General features: G+C 32.7%; 1 protein-coding gene across 3 annotated transcripts in view; it reads right to left on the bottom strand.

Annotated features, from left to right (window-relative positions):
* LNPK (lunapark, ER junction formation factor) overlaps positions 1-25,589 on the bottom strand; it is a 90,391-nt gene that overhangs the window by 47,006 nt on the left and 17,796 nt on the right. For all 3 annotated transcript variants that reach the window (XM_051986153.1, XM_051986154.1, XM_051986155.1), the window contains exons 5-6: positions 9,787-9,845; positions 6,377-6,417 (exon numbers count right to left, since the gene is read on the bottom strand). In XM_051986153.1, the coding sequence (XP_051842113.1) occupies positions 6,377-6,417; positions 9,787-9,845 (100 nt within the window). The remainder of the gene's footprint in view (positions 1-6,376; positions 6,418-9,786; positions 9,846-25,589) is intronic.

The following is a 25,589-nucleotide window of genomic DNA, read 5'->3' as shown; positions in this document are numbered from 1 at the left end:
TAGCTTAGTATAGTGGAAAAACTACCTGAGTTTGAATCCCATTCCTGGTATTTACTGGAACTATGGACACACAGAAATTAGCTAATCTCTCTAAGTTTCATTTTTCTCATAAGATGTATTTAATGCCCATAGAACCCATCTTGCCAGGTTGTCTGAGGCTGAAACAAGATAAAGTACTGTATAAATATCAATCATTATGATGATCAGGGGCATACTATAATGAAATTAGCTAATCAACTATAGCAATCTTTGAGAGCAAGGATTGAGTCTTATATTTAAACTAAAGAAATCTCTCAATGGAAAGACCAATGCAATTATATCTTAACTGTCCTTCAAAAAGTTAACTTTGAGACAATAATTACAAAATCAAAGAATTACCTAAAATGGTGAAGATACAATAAAAATCTATTTGCTTCAGGAAGAGAAAAGTACTCACATAATAAATATTTATTGAAGAACAAATTAGATTAAATAGACTTAGACCTGCAAAGGAAAATGCTTCAGAGAAACAAATGACAAGTGGAAATAAATACTATGGTCTTATATATGTGTATATGAACATATACATGTATATTCAATATCTATGTATATGTATGTGTTTGTGTGTGTGTATCAATGCTTAATTGTAGCCTTGGCAGGGAGGACATGGTGAGGGGGAGGTAAAGTAAAAAGTGCATAGAAAACAAAAGAAAATCTACAAAGAATCAAAAAAAAAAAAAAAAAAAAAACACACACTGATCTTGGTTATACAAAATGAATCAAAAAGAGGTATTCTCAAGGAGTGTATTTTCCAGATAAATGAAAATTAACTTGAATTATTTGTTTTACCCTTTTAATGGAAGGCTTCCAAGCCATGATATACAGAATGCAATTTAATCTTTGACATCATACCTCTCCTAGTATCACACCACCAAAGCACCTAAACCTTGCAGACCCCTAGAATTAGATCTGAAAACAGCAGTACAAAATAGCCTGAAGTTTGGAACAGTGCCTTTCTACTCTCAGGTAAGCAAAGCCTAATTTTAACATAAAGTCCTAATCAAGATATAGGTTATAAATATGAATGGATAACAAAAAAAGAATCTGACCATAACAATTTACTATAGTGGCAGGGAAGACCAAAACAAACCCAGAAGAAGATAAAAATGTGAAAAGTTACCAAAAACCTCAAATAAAAATGTTAATTGGACCCATTAAGTTCAACAAGAATTATTGGGAGAGTTAAAGAAAAAAAAAGTGATGGGAAAAATTTGGAAAAGTAATGAGAATGTTAATGTTAGTAATTTTATGAAAAGAGAATTAACAGTTTGGTAAAAGAGATATAAAAAATGCTCAAGAAAATAAACCTTAAAAAGCTGAATAGCAAAGCAATTCCAACAGACTTGTGAAAGAAAGAGCCATCTGAATCCAGATATGTTATCTGAATGTGTATCAATGTATAGTATTTTTACCTTTTGTTGTTATTTGCTTGTTTTCATTCATGTTTTTTTTTCCCTTTTGATCTGATTTTTCTTGCTCAGCATGACAAATATGGAAATATGTTTAGAAGAATTGTATATGTAATCTATATTGGATCGCTTGCTGTTTAAGGGAAAAGGGAAAGGAGGAGAAAAATTTGGAAGATAAGGTTTTGCAAAGATGAATGCTAAAAACTATCTTTGCAGGTAATTTGAAAAACATAATACTACTTTGAAGAAAGTAGAACAGATCAAATAAAAAAGAAGGAACAAAAGATCACTTAAAAAAAAAAAAAAAACTCCTCAAAAAGTAGAACTGACCAAATAGGAAAAGTTTCAAAAATTCACTTAAAATAATTCCTTAAAAATTAGAATTGGACAAGTAGAAATCAGTGGCTCCATCACAAAACATCAAGAAACAATAAAGTCAAACATGAAAAAGAATAAAAGAAAATATGAAATATTTCATTGGAAAAACAAGAAACCTGGAAAAAGTAAAAAGGATAGGTCATTTAAGATTTATTGGTCCAGCTGAATCAAAGAGAGATCAAAGAAAGAGTTTAGATATTATATTTCAAGAAATTATCAAGAAAAATTGCTTCAATAGCTTAGAACGAGGGGATAAAATAGAAACTGGAAAAATCTACCAATCGCCTCTTGAGATATCAAAATGAAGAATCCCAGGTAAATTTATTTAAATTTTACTTATAACCAAAATCCAGAGCTCCCAGGTCAAGGAGAAATTATTACAAGCAGCCTGAAAGAAACATTCAAATATTGTGGAACCACAATCAGGATTCACACAAAATTCAGTAGCTTCCATATTAAAGGAGCACAGGGGTTTGGAATATGATATTCCAGAAGGCAAAGAAGTTAGTATTACAACCAAGAATCATTTACTCAGGAAAACTGAGTATAATCCTTTAAGGGGAGAGGGGGGACAAGGAAAATGGATATTTAATGAAAAAGAGATCTTTCAAGCATTCCTGATGAAGAGAACAGCTTGACTAGAAAATCTAACATTCAAACAAGACTCAAGAGAAGCATAAAAAGATAAACATGAAAATATAATCATAAGAGACTCAACAAAATTAAACTATTTACATTCTATAAGGGAAAATGAGGTATGTCATTGCTAAGATCTTTATCATTATTAAGGCAGTTTACAAGGTCAGAGGGTAGAGGTGTGAGCTGATTATGTTAGAATGATCTCCCAAAAAAAATGAAGGGGGAGGAGAAAGAAGGATATACTAAGAGAAGGTAGAGGTAGAAGGAGATATTTTTCTTCCATAAGGTACACAAGGAAGAGTTCTTATCATGGAAGGGAAATGGGGTATGAGGAGATAAGACACAGGCAATCCTTGAATCTCTCATTAATATCAGTTCAAATTAAGGAACACATACACACAGAGTTGTTTATAAAAATGTAACTTATCTAATAGGGAAATAATGAAGGAAGAAAAAAAGGAGAGGTGGATAGGGAATGAGAAAAGAGAGGGTAGATTAAGGAAAGCAGTGGTTAGAAGCAAAAAAGACTTTTGTGGAGGCAGAATAAAAAAAAGAAAAGAATAGGAGATAATGGGATGGAGGGAAATAAACAGCTAGTAATCACAATTGCGAATGTAAATGGGATGAGCTGACCCATAAAATGGAAGCAGACTGTATTAGAAATCAGAATCCAACAAGAGACACACTTAAAACAGAAAAACAAAAAGAATTATAATAAAGGGCTAGAGCAGAATCTAATATGCTTCAACTGATATAAAAAAGTAGGGAGAGCAATCATAATCCAGGACAAAGCAAAAGCAAAAACAGACCAAATCATAAGAAATAATCAGAACTACATTTTGCTAAAACATATAATAGACAAATGAAGTAAAATAAAAAATTCTTATAGCAAGTTTCTCTGATAAAGACTATTTCTCAAATAAACTGAGTATAGAATTGAGTCAAATTTATGAAAATAAGAGCCATTCCCAATTGATAAGTGGTCAAAAATTATGAATAGGCAGCTTTCTAAAGAAAAAAATCAAAGCTATGTACAAAGTCATATGCAAAATTGTTCTAAATCACTATTGATTAAAGAAATGCAAATTAAAATAATGTTGAGATACTACTTCACAACAATCAGAAAAGACAATGCTGAAGGCAATGGGTGTGAAAAGTACACTAATGAACTATTAAAAGTTGTGAAATGTCCAAGAATTCTGTAGAACAATTTGGAACTATGACAAAGGACTAGAAAGCTATGCATATCCCTTTTTTTTCCTTTTTTTTTTTTTATGCGTATCCCTTGAATAGGGATATCCCATAATCCCTATGTCTGTATCCCAAAGAAATCAAAGAAAAAGAGGACTCAAATGTATGTATACGCACACACACACACACACACACACACACACACACACACACACAAATACACACACTATGGTAATTCTTTTTGTGATGGCAAAAAAAAATTGGAAATCAAAGGGATGCTTATTAGTTGGGAAACGGTTTAACAAGTTGTGGTATATGATTGTGATGGACTGCAACTGTGTAATAAGAAATGAAGAGGTGGATGGTTCAGAAAAACACAGCAAGGCCTATATGAACTATAGCAAAAGGCAGTGAAAAGAGCTGGAAAATAAATGTACACTAGAAAATCATGTTGTAATGATGATCAACTGTGAAAGATTTATCTAGCTGATCAATACAATGAGGCAAGATAATTCCAAAGGATTCATTATGAAAAAATGCTATCCACTTCGAGAGAGAACTGATGAATTCTGAATATAAAATGAAATATAATTTTCTCTCTATTTTTCTTCCTTTTGGGGGAAATATGGCTAATATGGAAATGTTCTCCACAATTTCACATGTATAGTTTTTTAAATTAAAGCTTTTTAATTTTCAAAAGACATGCATGGATAATTTTTCAACATTAACCCCTGCAAAACCTTGGGCTCCAATGTCATCCCCCCTTCCACCCACCTCCTTAGCAAGTAATCCAATATATTTTAAAGATGGTAAAAATATATTTTAAATCCAATATATATATACACATAAATGAAATTAAAAAAGGAAAAAAATGAGAAAGAAAATAAAATGCAAGCAAACAACAACAAAAAGAATGGCAATACTATGTTGTGATCCACCTTCAGTTCCCACAGTCCCCTGATGGCTCTCTTCCCATCACAAAATCATTGGAACTGGCCTAAATGATTTCACTGTTGAAAAGAGCCGCATCCATCAGAATTGATCATCATATAATTTTGCTATTGCAATGTACAATGATCTCCTGGTTCTGTTCATTTCACTTAGCCTCAGTTCATGTAAGTCTCTCCAAGTCTCTCAGAAAGCATCCTGATGATTGTTTCTTATAGAAGAATAATATTCCATAACATTTCTATACCATAACTCATTCAGACATTCTCCAACTGATGAGCATTCACTCAGTTTCCAGCTTTTTGTCACTACAAAAAAGACTGCCACAAACATTTTTGCACTCACATGTATAATTGATATATTGCTTGATAGTGGAGGAAAGGATAAGAGGGAAAAAGAGAATATGAAACTAAAAAATTAAAAATAGAAGAATGAAAAAAAATATTTTTTAAGAGTCACCTAGTAGCACAGTATCTAGCTTACTAGGTCTGCAGTCCAGTCTCAGAAACTCATTAACTGTGTAACCAAACGAAAATCACTCAAACTCTATTTCCCTCAGTTTTCTCAACTATAAAAATGGAAATAATAATAATACATACTTTGGAGAAAAAAAAAAACAAAAACGAAAAACTTTGCTATGATGCTTCAATGGCTATTAGGTATCTTAAAACTGTTTAATTCTTAACAAATTCCTCCACAACTGTTTTACCATTGTTTCTTCTCAATCTTAGTTTATGGATTTTGTTCTTTACTTTTGCTTCTTATTCCTCTCATTGAACCTATTTCTCATCACTGTCATCACTTTTTACTCGTGGCCACTATTTCTCATTTCTGCTATTGGCTTCCTTGTTATCTCAGCTTCTTTCTTCTTCCCAGTCTTATCCTCACTTTTTTCCTGAAGTATCCCTGCCTTGGAACCTACAGAGTTTGGCTTTGACAGGCACCACTAAAGAACAAGAGTACTTCCTTCTTATGGTCCAACAGACCCATCATATTATAGCTTCTGAATCTGAATTTTATCACTGGCAGATCTGAGTATAGATCAGATCATTTGTTGACTATAAAGCAATTGCCATTGTCCATACTACAACACAGCTTTATTAAAGGAAAGAAATTAATAAACTTTTATAATTAAGTATTATAAGAGGCATTGTGGTATAACAGAAAGCTGGTCTCAGCATCAGGAAGACCTGGATTCAAGCTATCTCGATGATACATACTGGCCATATGACCAGTATGTGTGGGCAAGTCAATTAATCTCAAAATACTCCTAAGAAATTCTCTAAGACTTAAGTTTTAGGGAAGGTGCCCACTGGCACTGGGAGAGCAGGTCCAAAAAATGACAAAATTTGAGAGTTGAAAAGGAGCCTAATGGCCCATGTAGACCAAGCCAATACAGGAGTTCCCTATACTGATTAAATCAAGTAAAACAAACAAAAAACTAAAAAACAAAAACCTATATCTAAAACTTCTTCCTATTGGAGTTCTCATGCCTAAACCTTAATTTGTGACTGTATTCTGATAAATAACATCATCTGTTAGTATATAAAAAGTTCATTTTAGTCATTCTTTTCCCCATTCATTTATCATTACTCAGCAGGAAAACTTGTCACTTAGTGTGATCATTCAATTGCCTGCTAAAAGAATATGCTTTCTTTTGAAGATCATTAATCCCCAACCTCTGTAAGTTATTCATCCAATTTTGACTTTTTCATGTAAAAGCCGCCTTATTGAAGTTAATCTGCCCAAAATACTAATAAAAATTTACTTACTATTTTTTTCTTCTGTGATTTTAAATCATCCAAAGCTTCATCTATAAAAACAAAATTTTCGTCAATATTAGTGACTTTTAAAAGCCTAGATATGTTAAATACAAGGGAAAAGATCTTAAGTGCTACCAGTTATTAAAAAATTCTCATACATATTTATCTAAATACAATTTATAAGAAAAATCCATCAAGACTATTAATCACCTACATTGTACTAGTTTATTCTTTTGCAAGCACTTTTAACATTCTTTAAAACAAAATAAATTTCATTTAACAAAAAGACTACTTTCCTATTTTGCTTCTGCCAATATTCATGAGTGAAGCAAAAAATACAAAAGCACATTACCTACTCATGATTTTAAAAAGACATAACATTCTATTATTTCTTCCCCTATGCTTTAAAAGAACAATTTTGAACATTTTTTATCTCTCTCAAAGAAGATACAAAATACCTTTTTGTTTGTTTTACATCTAATGATCTGTACACTGGTAGGGAAAACTTTTTAAAGGACAGTAATATAAATACTATGGAGGCAACTAATAAGGAATATTAAAAACCAGTCATATGTTCCCAGAGATCATCTAACTCATATTGTACTTACATTTATACAATGTCTCATAATGAATATTTTAAATGGTAATTCCAAATGCCAATGGAACTCTTCAAATTATATAAATATGACTTTTCCTATTTTCCATAACAAAGTATTTAGAGTCAACACTTCCAAAGATACCTTACCAGAAATTAGTTACTGGAAAATAGGTAAGGCATAAACAGAAAATGTTATCTTTGTAACAAACATCATAAAATAAAGCTTTTGCATTTAACTAAAACGAAAAATAAATAAATACAGAATCAGGACTAGCCCTAGATTAAAATAGCAAAATGCCTAAGACACAACAAGCGTAATTTTTAACATGATTTTTGACAAATGTACATTTATAAGAGCAATTCAAACATTTATCAAATGTCAAAACTATGCTAATGCCATAAAATTCCATTTCCCATAAATTTTATTTATTTTAATAAATTATTATGTAATATAAAGAACAATGGACTTAAAGAGTCAACAGACCTGGATTTATATTGTAGCCCAGATACACACTACCTGTGCACCACAACCTTGCTAAGCTTCAAGTTTCCCTATAAGCAAAGTACTTACCTCAAACAATTGCTATGAGAAGAAGCACTTTGTAAAGCTTAAAGTTTTGTAAAAATGTGACCTACTATCAATACTGTAATAAGTAAAGTTGCATTATTACAAGTGAATGCTTACTATGTCCAATGGACAAAAACATAATTTTTAAGCCTTGCTTTGTTCTCATAAATGCCTCTCACTTCTGAGTACATACATGACTTTCTCATGCAAAAAGCAACAAAATATAGTTTATCCTATTTAAAGAAAAAAGTAAATTCATCAAAAATACAAAATTATCAAAATATGGGGGGGTTTTCAAACTAGAAAATACAATGTACAAAGGATAAGTACCCAAAAGGCCAAATATCCATTAGTGTTAATGGGCCAAAAGGGTATTAGTCCTCAAGAAACAAGACTGAAAAGGCAAGCAAGATTACAAGTATACAGTACTTTGTCTTATGAAATAGATATTAACTTGAAAAGTTAAAATTATATTTTTAAAATCTGACTTTAAAATTACTACATGAATTCATGCAACCTTTATTTTAGAAACAAAAAATCATTATTAGCATGAATTACCCTGATTTATCTAATTTTTAAAGTTTAATTGTTCATGTGTTGAATTTTCCTAAAAAGAGCATATCTGTACTTAAATTACAAACTGAATTGAAAATGTCTGTATTTAAAAGTTAATGAAATGAAAGGAACATGTTTTATATTTCTTTTCATAATAGAAACTTCTCAAAGATAGGAAAAGCATGTGTTTGTACCATCACAGTATGTAGCAAAAAGTTGTGAAATACACAAAACTTTCAGTTTACAAAACACTTTTACATATAGTATGAATGTCTTTGATTCTTATAACAGCCCTGTGAAGTAGTTAATAAAAGGATGGTTATCCCTATCAATCAAATGAGTGAAGTAAAATTTAGTTAGAAAGACGTGCCCAAAGCCATAGTATCTTTAACAATGTAATAAGAAACATAAAATATGTATTTACTTGCAATAAAATTATTGTTTTCTGGTTATCTAATAATGTACTCAAAGCTTACTTTGCATGGTAATGAAGATATCCTTTGTTTCTTATGTGCCCAGAATTAATTGTATAATGAAATCTTATTGACTTTTTTCAAAATTAGGGTTAGAAATCACCTATTTTTAATGAATGAAATCCATGAGCTACATAAGATATTTATGGGGGGAAAAAAACCTTCTAACTGCTAGCCAAGAAGTTATGAGTACAATAGTGAACTATCCAATGTCATCCATGTAGCACTAATATTCCTACTGATACCTTTTTGGGTCCACGATATCCTGGAATCCCATGAAAAGAAACAGGCACAGATGCCAAATTTTGTTTCCATACTTAATTTATATTAGCTAATAGAACTGCTGTTATGTAAACTTGTTTTAATGAATATTAGTTCCAGCTTAATTATTCCTTAAATTTGACTTAAACGTTAGCAATTCTATAAGTTTTAAATTTTTATAATAAGAGCAAAATGAAGTGCTCTGTGTAGTAAACATTTATTAGTAATTTATGATTAAGATTTGTAAATATGCAGATAGAAGAAATGTAAAAAAATAGATTTTGCAATGAGTTAGTCGATTTGAATATAAACTAAAAGTCTGTGATTATAAGGTTAGATTTAATTATGTTATTAATAGGATATCAATTAACGGTATGATAATAGTCTTTAGAGTAACAATATTCTCGACTTTTTTATTCTTAAATATATCAGAATTAGTTTATCTGCCAAAGACAATTAAGTCTATTGATCTAAATCAAGTTCTTTTTAATCTGTTTCTCCTAATTTAGAGGAAAGAATTTTTTGTTATTGTTTTTTATTAAAGAAAATCCTATAAATTAGGAAACACAGAAATATAGCAAATGAAAATTCTTATCTGAAGATGTTGTCATATACATAGATATTTAAGCATATTTTTCTAGACTTGGAATCAGGAGAGACATGCGTTCAAATACTATCTCTGGATCTTCTACTAGTGACCATGAACAAATTCCTTGAGCATGATTATACTCAGAATACTTAAACTCAAAGAGTTATAAAGATCATATGTGATTAATTGTTTATTAAAGAGCTTTACAAATATTAATACATTATAAATCCAGGTATTATTTTACATTGATTATTCAACATTGTCATTTTTAAACTCAAGTTCTCATGTGACATACTATTATTGGACACTTCATTTATAAATCAGAACTTCTGTAAGAAAGATTTTACTTTGTAAAAGTTAGAGAAACAGACTTACTATTTCTTTCTGTTCTCTTGGAAAAGAAGAAAATAAGTACTGTTCTTATGGTCCATATGCTGTGAGAGAAAAATAATTTAGAAACCAAAATTATCTTTGAGAGAAATAAACATAAATATTAACATAATTAGAAACTTAGGAAAAGAACTTAAGTACATATTCTACATTTAGAGATATCCAAGTTCAAAAGGTCAAAATTTGTTTCTTCTGTGCTATAATAATCAGAAGGAATACTATATCAGGTCAAACCAGAAGAATCTAGAAAAATACAACTAAGGTAAAACTGAGACAATGCAATATTTAAAAAAAAAAAATTCATTCTCCATGTCTCTACCTAGCTTTCTTGAACAGATCTTCTTCCATTCAATACAGGTTAAGTATCTCTAATTCCATTACTGAAATATATACATACATACATACATATATATATATGTATATATATGCTACATACATAGATGTGTATGTGTACTATGAAAGTATTATTAATCAAAAAGAAAAAGAGCTACCTATACAAAGATTTTCACAGATTATACATAACTGCAAAAAAATACAAATAACCTAAATGTACAATAATATAGGAGCTGTAAAATAAGGAATAATATATCAATACAATGAAATACTATAATGCTATCAAGATTGACAAGAATGAGGACTATAAAGAAATCTGGACAGAATTTAAGGAAATAATGCAAAGTGAAAAAAAGGAAAATCAGAAGAATGTACTATATACATTATGACCACATAAGCAAATAAATGATTAAAAGAGGCTAAAAAGAGACTTCTCAGTTAAATGAGCAACAAAATGACAACCTAGACATTTTCTCCAATCACCACAATCTTTCATAACTCACCAAAACAGAAATTACGCACCCCAAATAAAGCAACCTCAGGTCTCTCCATGTTCTAAGACACCTGGAATCTAAAATATGGTTTAAAAAAAAAAAAACATAAATTGCCACTCATTGACTCAACTCACTTAGTACTTCTTCCTCACCTCCTATATAGCCAGATTGTACTAGCAGACCAAAGGACCTCTGCTGAGACTTGCAACAATAATCTGACCCATCCCCATCTTCCTCCCCACAATCCTTCTTTCCTGATCAAGGGGACTCCAGCTCCACAGTGAGGAATGAGACGAGGGAGGGAGGGAGAGGTAGAGAGAAAGAGAGAATGTGTGTGGGTATGGATAGAAACTGGGAGAGGAGTGGAAACTATACAGAACTCCCCTAAAACCAAGACAAAGAGCACAATATCCAGCTGAGGTAAATTTTGACTACCCAAAAATCACCTAGAACAAAGAAGAAAGTCATTGTGTGGGAGGAGGTTGAGATGCCCGAGATCCAATTCCCAAAGAAAATCATTCTAAGAGAGAACAGAATTAAGAGAAAGTTGGGGAGATAAAAAGGAGGAGACTAATATTACTTTAAAAAAATCCTCAGAGATAAAAAAAAAAACTTTAATACATGGACTATAAGCAGATAAATCAAAGAGGAAAACAACAGAAGAAAGTATAGTCTCTAAATCTGTTCCTGAGAGATTCAAAAGAGAAATAAGAATTATGAAAGCAGAATTTATGGCCTGAACAACAAAAATAAAAGGCAGAATTGAAAAACTAGAATCTGTGAAGTCAAGTCTCATCAAAAAACAAACAATATATTGGGAATTCAAATATATAAAAGTGAGGGGGAAATATAGAAGAAAAGCAAAAAAACCCAATAACATTAAAAGGAAATATGCTATTTATACAAGCAAAGCATGCTGATCTTGAAGACTGGATGAATAGAAACAACCATGAGATCACAGGTCTCCCAGAAGAACAGAACAGAACAAAAATTCTTAACCCTAAAATGTAGGAAATTATAAATGAAAATTGTCCAGAACTTCTGAACACAGAAAATAAGTGCCAATTGAAAGGATGATTTGTAAAATCATCTCCAGAAAAAAAAAAACCAAACACCAAGGCTGCCAACTTTAAGACACACAGTGGTTAAATTTAACGATTTAATTCAGAAACAAGTTCTTCAAGAAATCAGGGAAATGACTTTCAAATACAAAGAAAAGGAAATTCAAATAATGCAAGAGTATTCTGCACCCAACAGAACACACAGGAGGAAATGGAATAATGTGTTCTGAAGAGCAGGGGAACTGAAGATACAGCCCAGTTTGACCTACTAGATCTGATCTTAATCACACATGAGAAACGATAAACATTCAATAATAATGAGATGTTTCTAACATTTTGAGAAAGTTAAACAACTGAAAAGAATATTTGATTCTTAACAACCCAAACAATAAAAATGCAGGAGAGACTAAATACAATAACCAAGGACAGCAACAGAGTAACAGCAGAGAAAGAAACTTTTTTTTTCTAAATATAAAAGGGGAGATAGAGATGAAGGCAAAAATCTGCCAAAATACTGGTAACAATAACAGTGAAGAAACAGGTCTTGGGCATTATGGCAGAATATGAAGACACATCTTGCCTACAAGTGTATCAGTGTTGTTTTTTTGTTTGGGGGAACTACATTATGGCTAGGAAATAGAGGGGGAATGGAAAATGAAAACAGGGAAAAGAGGAAGGGATATCAAGAAAAATGTGTGATGTTCCAAAGTCAAATCTAGAGCTAGCAATTAGAGGATAAAGACCCCTGCTATCTCAGAAAAATTAGAGCTTATAGGGGAGTGGGTATGGGAGGTGGGGGAGGAATGAAAAAAGGGGGAAAGGAAAAATTCAAGACTTCAAGTCTAGCTACCTCATCTCAAGAAAAAGGTAAATTGGAACTCCAGAGGGCAATTGGCACCTAGAGGAATGGGAAAGAATGGACTTAGGGAGATTCTGAAGCAAATTAGGGGAGAGGGGGGCATTAATCAGAATATAGTATAGCTCAATAATGGGCTACATCGGGGAGTGGCCCTACCTCTGGAAAGTATCCTCTCAGACACTTATAATAATTGGCATTGTTCTGAGAATGAAGCACATTGAAAAAGGGATATTCAGGAGGCAACTTCTACAAGACAGTGATAGAAACCACCTAGAAGGAAAAGTCTAGATAAGTGGTTCTCAAAAAAAAAAAAAAAAAAAAAAAAAAAATCTCTAGATGGTCTAGAGAATCTTGGAGATCTCTGAAACCCTTTTAGAGGGTCTACAAATTCAAAAATAGTTTTTATTTCCAATATGGTAAATGTCTATAAATATAATCCAGATAAACAAAAACTCTTTGGAGAGATTCTCAATAATTTTTAATAGGATAAAGATACTGAAAACAAAAGTTTGAGAACCACTGGTCTAGAATATCTACATTAAGCAATGTGATAATTTAACCTATACTAAAACTCGGGAAAATTAGCAATAGGATCTGACAGAATACTCTGGATGGCTGGACAATTTGAATTATTCAAATTCAAACACCGCACCAGTTCTACAAAGAGATGAAGAAGACCACTGAGGGAAAACTCTGCATTTAAACACTGCGTTGCTGTTTTCCCTTAACTATCTGGGGTATTTTTGTTGTTGCTGTTATGAAAAAGAACAATAGGAGGAGTGCAGAAGTCACTAATACAATAAACAAAAGGCAGCAATAAAGCTTTATTTGTAGTCATGTAGTTATAACATATTAGGGATAAAGAAGAGATTTGATGACTATTTTGTTCACCATCTTCAAATTCTCTACAGTAATAGAGAATCTCAGCCTGCTCTAAAACATTACTACCCAGAAATACAAGGGTAGGAGATATGACGGAAGGAAAAAAAAGGAAGGAACATGACAAAAAAAAAAAAAAAAAAAAAAGCCCCCAAAATGTCACTGTTCTCTAATCCCTAGAGATAACAACATATCTCATTCCACAACTACCACTGTGGTGAAATTGGTCAGTATGTCTCTTAAGGTTATGTGGTTATTGTCAATAGTATTTTTAGCTGAAAAACTACAGCTTACCTACTGGTTTTTTTTTTTTTTTAGATATGTTGTTTATTTATAGACCTAAGGGATCGTAATATTTTTCCGTACAGCCCTATTTTTATTTAGTGATTAAGATCATTTTGTTCTCATCCACTAAAATTTTAGATGTATATATATGTTCACACAAAGTTCCACAGGAAATTGTAATTTAGTATAATAGAAAAATTACTGGAAGTATTATAATCAAAAGACCTATATCAGTCCCAATTCTGTCAGTTAATAAGGTCCTGGACTACTAAATGGGATTGGGAGAGAGAGCCTGAAGAACTGATAAAATTTACTCCCTAAGGCAAGGAAAGACTCTAATGGAATTAGTTTAATCTTATAGTTCCACACTCTGGGGAGGTCATGTGTAATTTCCCCCTTCTTTCCCTCCCCCACTCCCCCAGTTCCCCTTTACTGTGTCCAGTCAGAAATCCAAGTTATATCAAATTCCCAAGGTTAAATTTCTCCTAAAAATGTGTCCATTCTTCTCACCCTTCCTCCAGGCCTCATGATGTCTTTCCTCCCATTCTCCCACCATGCTTCATGGTGCCTTTCTCTTCATAGCTACATTTAATAAATTATTATCATATAACAATCTATAGAGTACAAATATGCTACTTTAGGTTATGCACCTTAAATTCAGAAATACTATCCTTTTGGTATGTGAATTTTAAACTTGCAAGTCAAAATGAATTCTGAGGAAATTTCAAAGAACAATCAAAAAATGTAAAAAGTTTTTATGTGTTCAACAAAAGTATGTTTTCAATATCTCTGAAACATTTGAAAATAATTAATGCAAATTTAAGGTTAAAATTAATGTTTTTAATATTATCAAATGGAATTCTTTCAAATTCAAAAATTTTTAGAAGAGTAAATGAGAAATTTCTGAAACCTAAATTACCATCTGTAATGGGCCAAAGCTCGAGTTGATACACTAAGGTCCCAAGCACATGAGGCTAAATAGTAATTGGACCATACTCTATTAATATATATATGCTTGGAGAAAGAATGGCCCCCACCCACTCTTTGTGCAAGTCCTGTGTTGTATAGGAAATGACGATTTTGGTGGGTGGAGGCAGAGGGGCAGAGAGAGGAGCAGAAAGAGACTGCTGGCTGGCATCTTGTTGCAGCTGCTCACATTGCTAATCCCCCTTCATCTCAAAAAGAATAAAGATTGAAGATTTTCCCTTAACCTGAATTCCTGACTCCAGCCAAGCTATCAATTAAACATTTTAATGAGAATATGTGTTATCTTTGAAAAAAAAGCTCAATAATGGGACAAACTGACATATTTCCATTTTCCTATGGCTTCAAAATCTGTAGAGTCAATAAAAAAGTAGTACTTCTATAAATCAAAACATAACAAATACTAGAAATTGCTTGTCTCTAATAACTAGTAAAAAAAAATCAAAAAAGTTTAAAAAGAGTATGCTAAATTCTAAAGAAATATTTAAAACATACAAGTTACAAGTAACTGAATATTAAACATAAGTCTCTAAAAGACTATCAAATAAATCTAAGCTATAGAAGAAAGTTGTTTTGTTTTGTTTTTTATAGACCTAATCCTTATATACTCAAAGACTCCAGTCTCGGTGGCCTAGCTGTACCTGATCTAAAATTATATTATAAAGCAGCAGTCACCAAAACCATTTGGTATTGGCTAAGAAATAGATTAGTTGATCAGTGGAAAAGGTTAGGTTCACAAGACATAATACTCAACTATAGCAATCTAGTGTTTGACAAACCCAAAGATCTTAACTTTTGGGATAAGAATTCATTATTTGATAAAAACTGCTGGGATAACTGGAAATTAGTATGGCAGAAATTAGGCATGGACCCACACTTAACACCATATACCAAGATAAGATCAAAATGGGTCCATGACCTAGGCATAAAGAACAAGATTATAAATAAATTAGAGGAACATAGGATAGTTTATCTCTCAGACTTGTGGAGGAGAAAGAAATTTGTAACCAAAGATGAACTAGAGACCATTACTGATCACAAAATAGAAAATTTTGATTATATCAAATTAAAAAGCCTTTGTACAAACAAAACTAATGCAAACAAGATTAGAAGGAAAGCAACAAACTGGGAAAACATCTTCACAGTTAAAGGTTCTGATAAAGGCCTCATCTCCAAAATATATAGAGAACTGACTCTAATTTATAAGAAATCAAGCCATTCTCCAATTGATAAATGGTCAAAGGATATGAACAGACAATTTTCAGAGGATGAAATTGAAACTATTACCACTCATACAAAAGAGTGTTCCAAATCACTATTGATCAGAGAAATGCAAATTAAGACAACTCTGAGATACCACTACACACCTGTCAGATTGGCTAAGATGACAGGAAAAAATAATGATGAATGTTGGAGGGGATGCGGGAAAACTGGGACACTAATGCACTGTTGGTGGAGTTGTGAACGAATCCAACCATTCTGGAGAGCAATCTGGAATTATGCCCAAAAAGTTATCAAATTGTGCATACCCTTTGATCCAGCAGTGCTACTACTGGCCTTATACCTCAAAGAGATACTAAAGAAGGGAAAGGGACCTGTATGTGCCAAAATGTTTGTGGCAGTCTTGTTTGTAGTGGCTAGAAACTGGAAATTGAATGGATGCCCATCAATTGGAGAATGGCTGGGTAAATTGTGGTATATGAATGTTATGGAGTATTATTGTTCTGTAAGAAATGACGAGCAGAAGGAATACAGAGAGGCTTGGAGAGACTTACATGAACTGATGCTAAGTGAAATGAGCAGAACCAGGAGATCATTATACACTTCGACAACGATATTGTATGAGGATATATTCTGATGGAAGTGGATTTCTTTGACAAAGAGACCTGAGTTTCAATTGATAAATGATGGACAGAAGCAGCTACACCCAAAGAAAAAACACTGGGAAACGAATGTGAACTATCTGCATTTTTGTTTTTCTTCCCGGATTATTTTTACCTTCTGAATCCAATTCTCCCTGTGCAAGAAGAGAACTGTTCAGTTCTGCAAACATATATTGTATCTAGGATATACTGCAACATATCTAACATATATAGGACTGCTTGCCATCTAGGGGAGGGAGTGGAGGGAGGGAGGGGAAAAATCGAAACAGAAGCGAGTGCAAGGGATAATGTTGTAAAAAAAAAAATTACCCTGGCATGGATTCTGTCAATATAAAGTTATTATAAAATTAAATTAAATTAAAACAAAACAAACAAAAAAAAAAAAGACTCCAGTCTCTTTATTGATTCATTTCAGCATTTAACACTATTCATCATGGGTATAGAATAATGGATGCTTGACCCAAAATCTTGATAAGACAATCATTCAAAAACAAAGAGTGTGCTAAATTGAAAACAGAAAAAAGAAAAGTTCATTTATATAATGAGCAAAGTCCTTCAAACAAATTCCCTCAAACTCTGAAATGAATATAAGTATTCTTCAATAAATAAAATAACTTACTTTAAAAAAAATGCTATAAAGTCGATTTTAGGTAAATAATTCCTATTTTCTAGTGACTAGCATTAAAAACATGTCTGACATATTTAACTTGTATAGGACTGCTTGTCATCTGGGGGAGGGGATGAAGGGAGGGAGGGGAAAAGTCAGAACAGAAGTGAGTGCAAGGGATAATGTTGTAAAAAAATTACCCAGGCATGGGCTCTGACAATAAAAAGTTATTAAAAAAAAAAAAAACATGTCTGATATATAAAAATGTCTACATAAAATACTTCTCACAATATATTGAAATCATATAGGAATACAACTTTTTTTCCATAGAATTTTGAAAAAAAATGATTATTGTTGAAAGCTTAACAATATGCAACCCTATACATGCCCAAAGTAAGTTTTTAAAATATGCAATATTTTTAAAAGGAATTTGCTTTTGTTTAGCAGTGTACTTTTCATCACTTTCAAACTGCTATTCTTAGTCTTTTGACATTTATATCACTTAGCAGATTCCTCATCTTTACCTATTAGAAGCCATTCAATTTGTTATAGTACTTTCAATGATATACATTATAAAGCCCAAAGCTCCAGAAGATGTCTGATCTTTACTTACTAAGAGAAGACCAGACATTTACTGGGATATATTTTTAATTAATTTTTATTTTTAATAAAATCTTTTTTTTATATTTTTAATAAAAATTTAATCCAAAGCTCATGCTTACATTCATACCTCATCCCTTTCCAGGTCTAGATCTATATGACCCTATGATTCTATAATTTAAATAATGGCTGATCAACTATATATCAAAATACTTTTTTAAAATTAAAAAAACTGCCTGATCAAATACTAAGTAGTATGGTACAGTAAAAGAGTATTAGGATTGAAATCAGGAGAGACCTGGGAGTAATTTCTCATTTCCAACACTTATTACTTGGGTTAAGGCTAGCCAAGCCAAAACTTCAAAGCTTCAGTTACCTTATCATTATTGTTTAATAGTTAGCATTTATACATGGTTTTAAGGTTCACAAAACACTTTACAAATGTTAACTCATTTTACCTTCACAACAACCTGAGAAAGTAGGTGCTATCACTATCAAGAAGTTAAGTGACTAGTCCAAGATCACAAATTTAGTAAGCTATTAAGAAAAGCCTTGAAGTCAGATCTTCATGAGCCAAGGTTCAACCTTAGTGCTTCCAAGAAGGAACTTCTACTAGCATATTTTCTCAGTAACTGTCACTTTAGAAAGTTGTCTGAAGCACATTTCTTTTAAAAAATGGAAAACAATAAAAGCTATAATACTTACCTCATGTAGTGGTGATAATTAAATGAAGTCAATAAGTAATTAACAGTTGCCTGCTACTATATGCCAGGCACTATGCTAAGCAGCTGGAATACAAATTTAAGATGTCCTTGTCCTCAAGTTTATATTATCACCCAGGAAACAATATGTTCCTGCATAGCCATATATAACATATATTTATATATTTATATCTATACTAAAACTCGGGAAAATTAGCAATAGGATCTAACAGAATACTCTGGATGGCTGGACAATTTGAATTATTCAAATTCAAACACCGCACCAGTTCTACAAAGAGATGAAGAAGACCACTGAGGGAAAACTCTGCATTTAAACACTGCGTTGCTGTTTTCCCTTAACTATCTGGGGTATTTTTGTTGTTGCTGTTATGAAAAAGAACAATAGGAGGAGTGCAGAAGTCACTAATACAATAAACAAAAGGCAGCAATAAAGCTTTATTTGTAGTCATGTAGTTATAACATATTAGGGATAAAGAAGAGATTTGATGACTATTTTGTTCACCATCTTCAAATTCTCTACAGTAATAGAGAATCTCAGCCTGCTCTAAAACATTACTACCCAGAAATACAAGGGTAGGAGATATGACGGAAGGAAAAAAAAGGAAGGAACATGACAAAAAAAAAAAAAAAAAAAAAAAAAGCCCCCAAAATGTTACTGTTCTCTAATCCCTAGAGATAACAACATATCTCATTCCACAACTACCACTGTGGTGAAATTGGTCAGTATGTCTCTTAAGGTTATGTGGTTATTGTCAATAGTATTTTTAGCTGAAAAACTACAGCTTACCTACTGGTTTTTTTTTTTTTTTTAGATATGTTGTTTATTTATAGACCTAAGGGATCGTAATATTTTTCCGTACAGCCCTATTTTTATTTAGTGATTAAGATCATTTTGTTCTCATCCACTAAAATTTTAGATGTATATATATGTTCACACAAAGTTCCACAGGAAATTGTAATTTAGTATAATAGAAAAATTACTGGAAGTATTATAATCAAAAGACCTATATCAGTCCCAATTCTGTCAGTTAATAAGATAGTTAACTAGTTAAGTGATAGAAAGGTACCTAAATAAAAAAGTTGTGGAAGTAGAAATGAGAAGATTTATCAACGGATCTGGCTATGGGGGAATAAGAAAGAGCAAGATGGACACCAAGGTTGCAAATCTAGAATACTAGGATAGTTGTACCTTCAACAGTAATAAGAGTATTAGAAAAAAAGGTGGGCTGGGGATAAAGACAATGAATTCTGTTTCAGATATTTCAATTCTGAGATGCCTACCGGACATCCATTTTTCAATGTTTCAATTGGAAGTTCAAAAACAAACAATTGACAACTAAAAGAAAAATATATGTAGTGAACAAAGTGCTCCAAACAAGACAGAGATAGTAGGATCTGATAGGAATTTGTAAAAATGTACATATTTAAATAACACTTATCAAGTATTCAGTAAACATTTAAGTGATGGATATCTATGACAAATATTAGTTTTAATATTTATTAAGAGTGCTGGCTTGGTGTCAAGACAACCTAAGTTTGAATTTCAACCTCAGATTATATGGTGACCACTCACTAGCCCTTCAGCCTCAGTTTTCTCATCTGTAAAATGATAACGGGACATATATTTCCCAGGTTTACTGTACAGAACAAATCAGAAAACATGTAAATGGCTCTTCAAATCTTAAAATAGTATAGAAATGTTAAATAATTTTTATATTTATTCATTATTAACAAATACATATAAGTAAGATATCCCAAACACCAGCAAGAAAAATGGTAGGGCAGGATTGCCCAATATCTGCAGGCTGACTTGGGTTCATGATTATCAAACAGAACCCCAGTTATCCTGCAGATATTACAGAATAATATCAATTATATATTGGTTTAAGATTTGTAAAGTGCTTATATATATTATTCTCACAAGAATGAGAATTATTAACTCCACTGGACAAACAAGGAAAACTGTGGCAGGAGCTAAGAGATATTTGCTTAGGATCATACAGCTAAGTAAGTGTCTGAGTCAGAATTAGAACTCAAATCTTCCAAATGCCAAGTGCAGAGCTTTATTTAACTCTACTGCTTCTGGCACAGTGTTAAACACTGGGAAGGCAAAATGAAACCACAACAGAGTCCCAGCTCACAGACTCCAAGGCAGTAACAGAGAGAAAGATATAGTGACCAGCAAAGGCTGCCAAGTAGTCACAGAGTAAGTGACCGACATGTCCTGCCCACCCCCTGTGAATGAAAGTTCACAAACTGTTTATTGTTATCAGAACTGGCAGGGTAAGGAGATTGTATGGCTAGAGAAGGAGGGAGAACAGCAAGGAATATACTTATGCTTGTTGCCTTTTAGCTGCTGTTGACATGAAGAACATAAAGAGAACAGCAAAAGGAAGATTTGGTTCAGGTTAGGTATAAAGCAAAAGAAGACATGGCTCCTAACCTGCCATGGATTCATGTTTTCCATGAAACCTTTCCCAAGCCATCCAACTGATATGACCTATTTTATTTCCATCTCACATAGATTTTTGTCACCAATTAACACATTTATGCAATATATGTTACATTTAATTATATATATATATGCTATATCTCCCTAATGAACTATAGAAATCTACAAGAACAAGACTCTATTCTAACTTGATTTTATTTCTCCAAATCCCTAAAACAGTATTCTGCATACAAGAAATACCCAATATATGCTTAAAAAATTAAATTTATTGTCAAATATATAGTTTGGGTTGGTTAATTAAATCTGACATTTTGTCAAATTAATTTATGCAAGAAATACTTCATAATTTCAACACAGTTTCCACATTTTTATAAAATTAAGAGCAAAATTTCTATTTGTATAGTTACACATTATCCAAGAACTACTTCTTGGTTTTTAAAGCCCTTCACATAAAAACCCTGGTCTTTTCTTATCTTTCCAGTCTTCTTATTCCTTATTTCCCACCTCCATCTAACTACAACTTTAACACAGAATTCCCAACTGAGAAATTTTACTAGCTGCAGTACCCCATGCTTGGAACTCTTCCTCCTCTTTATTTTCAACTCTTGCTTTCCCTAGCTTCTATTAAGTCTGCTAAATCCCACCTTCTGCAAGAAGTCTTTCCTTGTCCTCTTTAATGTTAGAGCCTTCCCTTTGAAATTATCAACAATTTATCTTATACATTATTTTGTATAAAATTATTGTTTATCCTACTGGATTGTAAGTTCCTTAAGGGCAAAAACTTTTATCTTTCTTTGTATCCCCCCAGCACTCAACTCAATATATGGCACATAATAGGCCCTTAATAAATGCTTGCTGACTCAACATCAAAGCAGTGCCAAGAAGGATGAAAAGTACTGATCAAATGAAATTTCCGTCCATAAAAAGCTTATGATCTAGTCAGGGGAACAAAAGTGCTAATACCAATAAAACAACAGCAACTGAAGAACACAATTTCTTTATTTCCAATTGTCAATTCTAGAGCCTCCTTCAACCAATTTCACTAAATCAATCTCTTCTCTTTTGAGGTTCAAGTTTATTCAGATCTATTATCCAATTCAGATCCTGGTGGCTATTATCTTAGACAGTGAGGTGGCTCAGTGAATAGAGTGCTAGGCCTGGAGTCAGGACGACTTTGCTAGCCATTTCTAGCTATGTGATCCTAGGCTTAATCACTTAAGCTCCATCTCAGTTTGTTCCTTTGAAAATGGAAATGATAGGAAAGAGCCAAGATGGCAGAGAGAAGCCAGGACATTGCCTAAGCTATCCCCAGTTTCTCTCAGAAATCACTGCTAGATCAAGTCTCTGAACAGATTTTGGAGTAACCACTCAAAAAGTGTGAAGAAACCACAAACATTAAGAATGTAATAACTTTCCAGTCTAAGAAAGCTTGGAAATTCTTCAGGAAAGATTTGTCTGAATTGGGCAGGGGCAAATGAGTCCAAGTACAGGCCCAGCTTAAGGAGATGGAGCATAGGACATCTAGCAGGAGGCTCTTAGCCAAAGTAAAGTAATGTTGGTTACTCCTGGTTCAGCAGGTCAGATGTGATACTTTAAATGCTACCACAAAAGGTAAATTGTGAGCCTCCAAACCCTGGTATTAATAAGAGGGGCTAGGCCAGGCCAACCCAGCACAGTGGGAAAACCTTTATGCACAGCAGAAAGCCAGTGAGAGATCCTTATCCCCTGTTAAAAAAAGAAAAGAAAAGAAAAGAAAAGAAAAGAAAAAAGAAAAGAAAAGAAAAGAAAAGAAAAGAAAAGAAAAGAAAAGAAAAGAAGCAAGAAAGCAAGAATAGAAAGAAAGCAAGAAGAAAAGCAAGAAAGAAAGAAAGAGAAGATAAAAAAAGGAAAAAAAAAGCTTGGGCCAATCTCCCATGTGCCTTGGAGCTGACCTCAACTTTTAAAAATGAGCAAAAAGAGCCCTGACCACAGAAAGCTACAATGGCGAAAGGGAAGAGCAGAACACAAACCCACAAGAAGACAGCAATACAAAATGTCTACACTTGAAGCCTCAAATTAGAATATGAACTGCTTTCAAACTCAAAAGGCTCTTTTGGAAAAGCTCAACAAATATCTTAAATGAATAGAAGAAAAATAGGGAGAAGAAATGAGAGCTATGCAGGAGAATTATAAAAGTTGGAGGCGGAGGGGAAACCAATAGCTTAGGAAAGGAAACAGAAATTGGAAAAAATAACTCCTTTAAAAAATTGGCTAAAGGGAAATTAAACACACACACACACACACACACACACACACACACACACACACACACACACACAACTTCTTAAAAAACAGAACTGGCAAGATGGAAAAAAAATTATTCCTTAAAAATTAAAATAGGCAAAATGGGGAGGGGTAGGTAGGGGATGGAGGAAGAATCCACTGAACAAAACAATTCCTTTAAAAGTACAATTGGCCAAAAGCAAAAGGAAGTAAAAAAGCTAACCAAAGAAAATAATTCATTAAAAATCAGAAATGGATAAATGGAAGTGAATGACTCAATGAGACATCAGGAATAACTCAAAACAAAATGAAAAAAATGACAAGAAGAAAATGTAAAATACCACATTGGAAAAATAATTGATCTGAAAAACAGATCCAGGAGAGACAATTTAACAATTATTAAACTACCTGAAAGCCATGATCAAAAAAAGAGCATGGACGACATCTTTCATTTTTCAAGAAATCATCAAAGAATACTGCCCTGATACCCTAGAACTAGAAAGTAAAATAGTCTCTGAAAGAATCCACCAATCACTTCCTGAAAGAGATCTCAAAATGAAAACTCCAAGGAATATTATAACTAAATTCCAGAATTATCAGATCAAGGAGAAAAGACTACAAGAAATAATTCAAATATCAAGGAGTCACAATCAAGATTAGCCAGGATTTAGCAGCTTCCTCAATAAAAGGTCGGAGTACCTGGAATATAATACTCCAGAAGGCTAAGGAGCTTGAACTACAACCAAGAATCAATTACCCAACAAAATTAAGCATTATCTTTTGGGGGGAAAGAGGAATATTTAATGAAATAGATCTCTTCTATGATATTTCAAAACAGAGTGCTAAGCATCCTTAGTTCCATATGATTTTAGGTAAGAATTATTTGAGCAGTCAAATGTATGACAGTTTACCACTGCTAGGCCCTTTATTAACAGATGGGAAGAGTTCTCGGATGGGAAACTGAGTCAAGAGTGTCCTACCTTAGCCTTCTCAATGTGTGTCTTCTCCCCAACCCCCAATCATTGTCTCAGGGACAGACAACTATTGGCCATAGATTACAAATTTCATTCCCACTGCTGGCATTTGCTAGCATTTGACTAGTGACTTCAATTTTACCTGACATCAAAACTCAGAATAATATCAGATTATAGAATCCCATAAGATTTTACCTTACATAACAAATCTCATAAATTATGCTTAGAATGGATACAATTATTGACATTCTCATGTCGATGCAATAAATTAGCAAATAAAAATTCATCACTTCTGAAAAAAATCACACAAAAGATTTTAGTCAACATTCTTCTATTTCCCTTTCTCAAATACAACTTAAAATTCATCTTGATGTAATTGTAGAAATATGTATAGAAGAATGCACATGTTTAACATATATTGGATTACTTGCCATGTAGGGGAAGGAGTGTGGGAAAAGGGGAGAATTTGGACACAAAGTTTTACAAGAGTCAATGTTGAAAACTTCTCCATGAATATGTTTTAAAAATAAAATATTTAATTAGAAAAGAAAAGAAATTTAAAAGAGACTGCTAGGGACCTTAGAGCCCTTAGAATTGGGCTGTCCAAGTTTAATTGTTGCCATAAAGCATTTGTCTCTGTCACTCCCCAGGGTTTTCAACATCTTCAGCTCTGGGATTGTCTGAATACCCTGGTGCTTTCGCAAATCACTTCCCATGCCTACACCTCCTTCTTCAGTTTCTAGCTGCATGTGTCATTTGGTTTTACTCAAAGGCTGTTGGCTTGTTTACATGCACTGAAGGCTAGTATTGATGAAGGCTCCTTTTCCTATTATCCATGGGTTTCTCACGGCTTTTTGTGCTATTATTTATGGGATACAAGAAATCACTTCTTAGATTTCTTAAATTTCCTTCTCATTTGATTTCTTAATTATTCATTTGGTGTGAATTTCAGGTTTTTGTTAAGAGTGATACTTGGAGTTGGTTGTTCTGCCTTAATTCAGGCAGCAATTTAGGCAGCTTTGTTTCACATTCCTTTTTCAAAATTTTGAATTCCAAATTCTCTTCCTCCTTGTAGCCCCTCCTTCACCCACTGAGAAAGCAAGCAATGTGATATCAGTTATACAGGTAAAATCATGTAAAATATTTCCATATTAGTCATGACACACAAAAAAGCAAAAAAAAAAAAGTGAAAACAATTAATTCTTCAATTTGCACTCAGAATTCATCAATTGTCTGTTTGGAGTTAGAAAGCATTTTCATGAAAATGTCCTTCAGACTGTAGTTCAGAGCAAGCTAAATCTTTCACAATTGACTATCATTACAACATTGCTATTATGAACAATTGATCTCCTAGTTCTGATCATTTCACTCCTAATCAGTTCATGTAAGTCTT

This window comes from Antechinus flavipes, chromosome 3 (genome assembly GCF_016432865.1).
Source record: "Antechinus flavipes isolate AdamAnt ecotype Samford, QLD, Australia chromosome 3, AdamAnt_v2, whole genome shotgun sequence".
Classification (NCBI taxonomy): Eukaryota; Metazoa; Chordata; class Mammalia; order Dasyuromorphia; family Dasyuridae; genus Antechinus; species Antechinus flavipes.
This window is presented reverse-complemented; position numbering and strand designations above follow the sequence as displayed.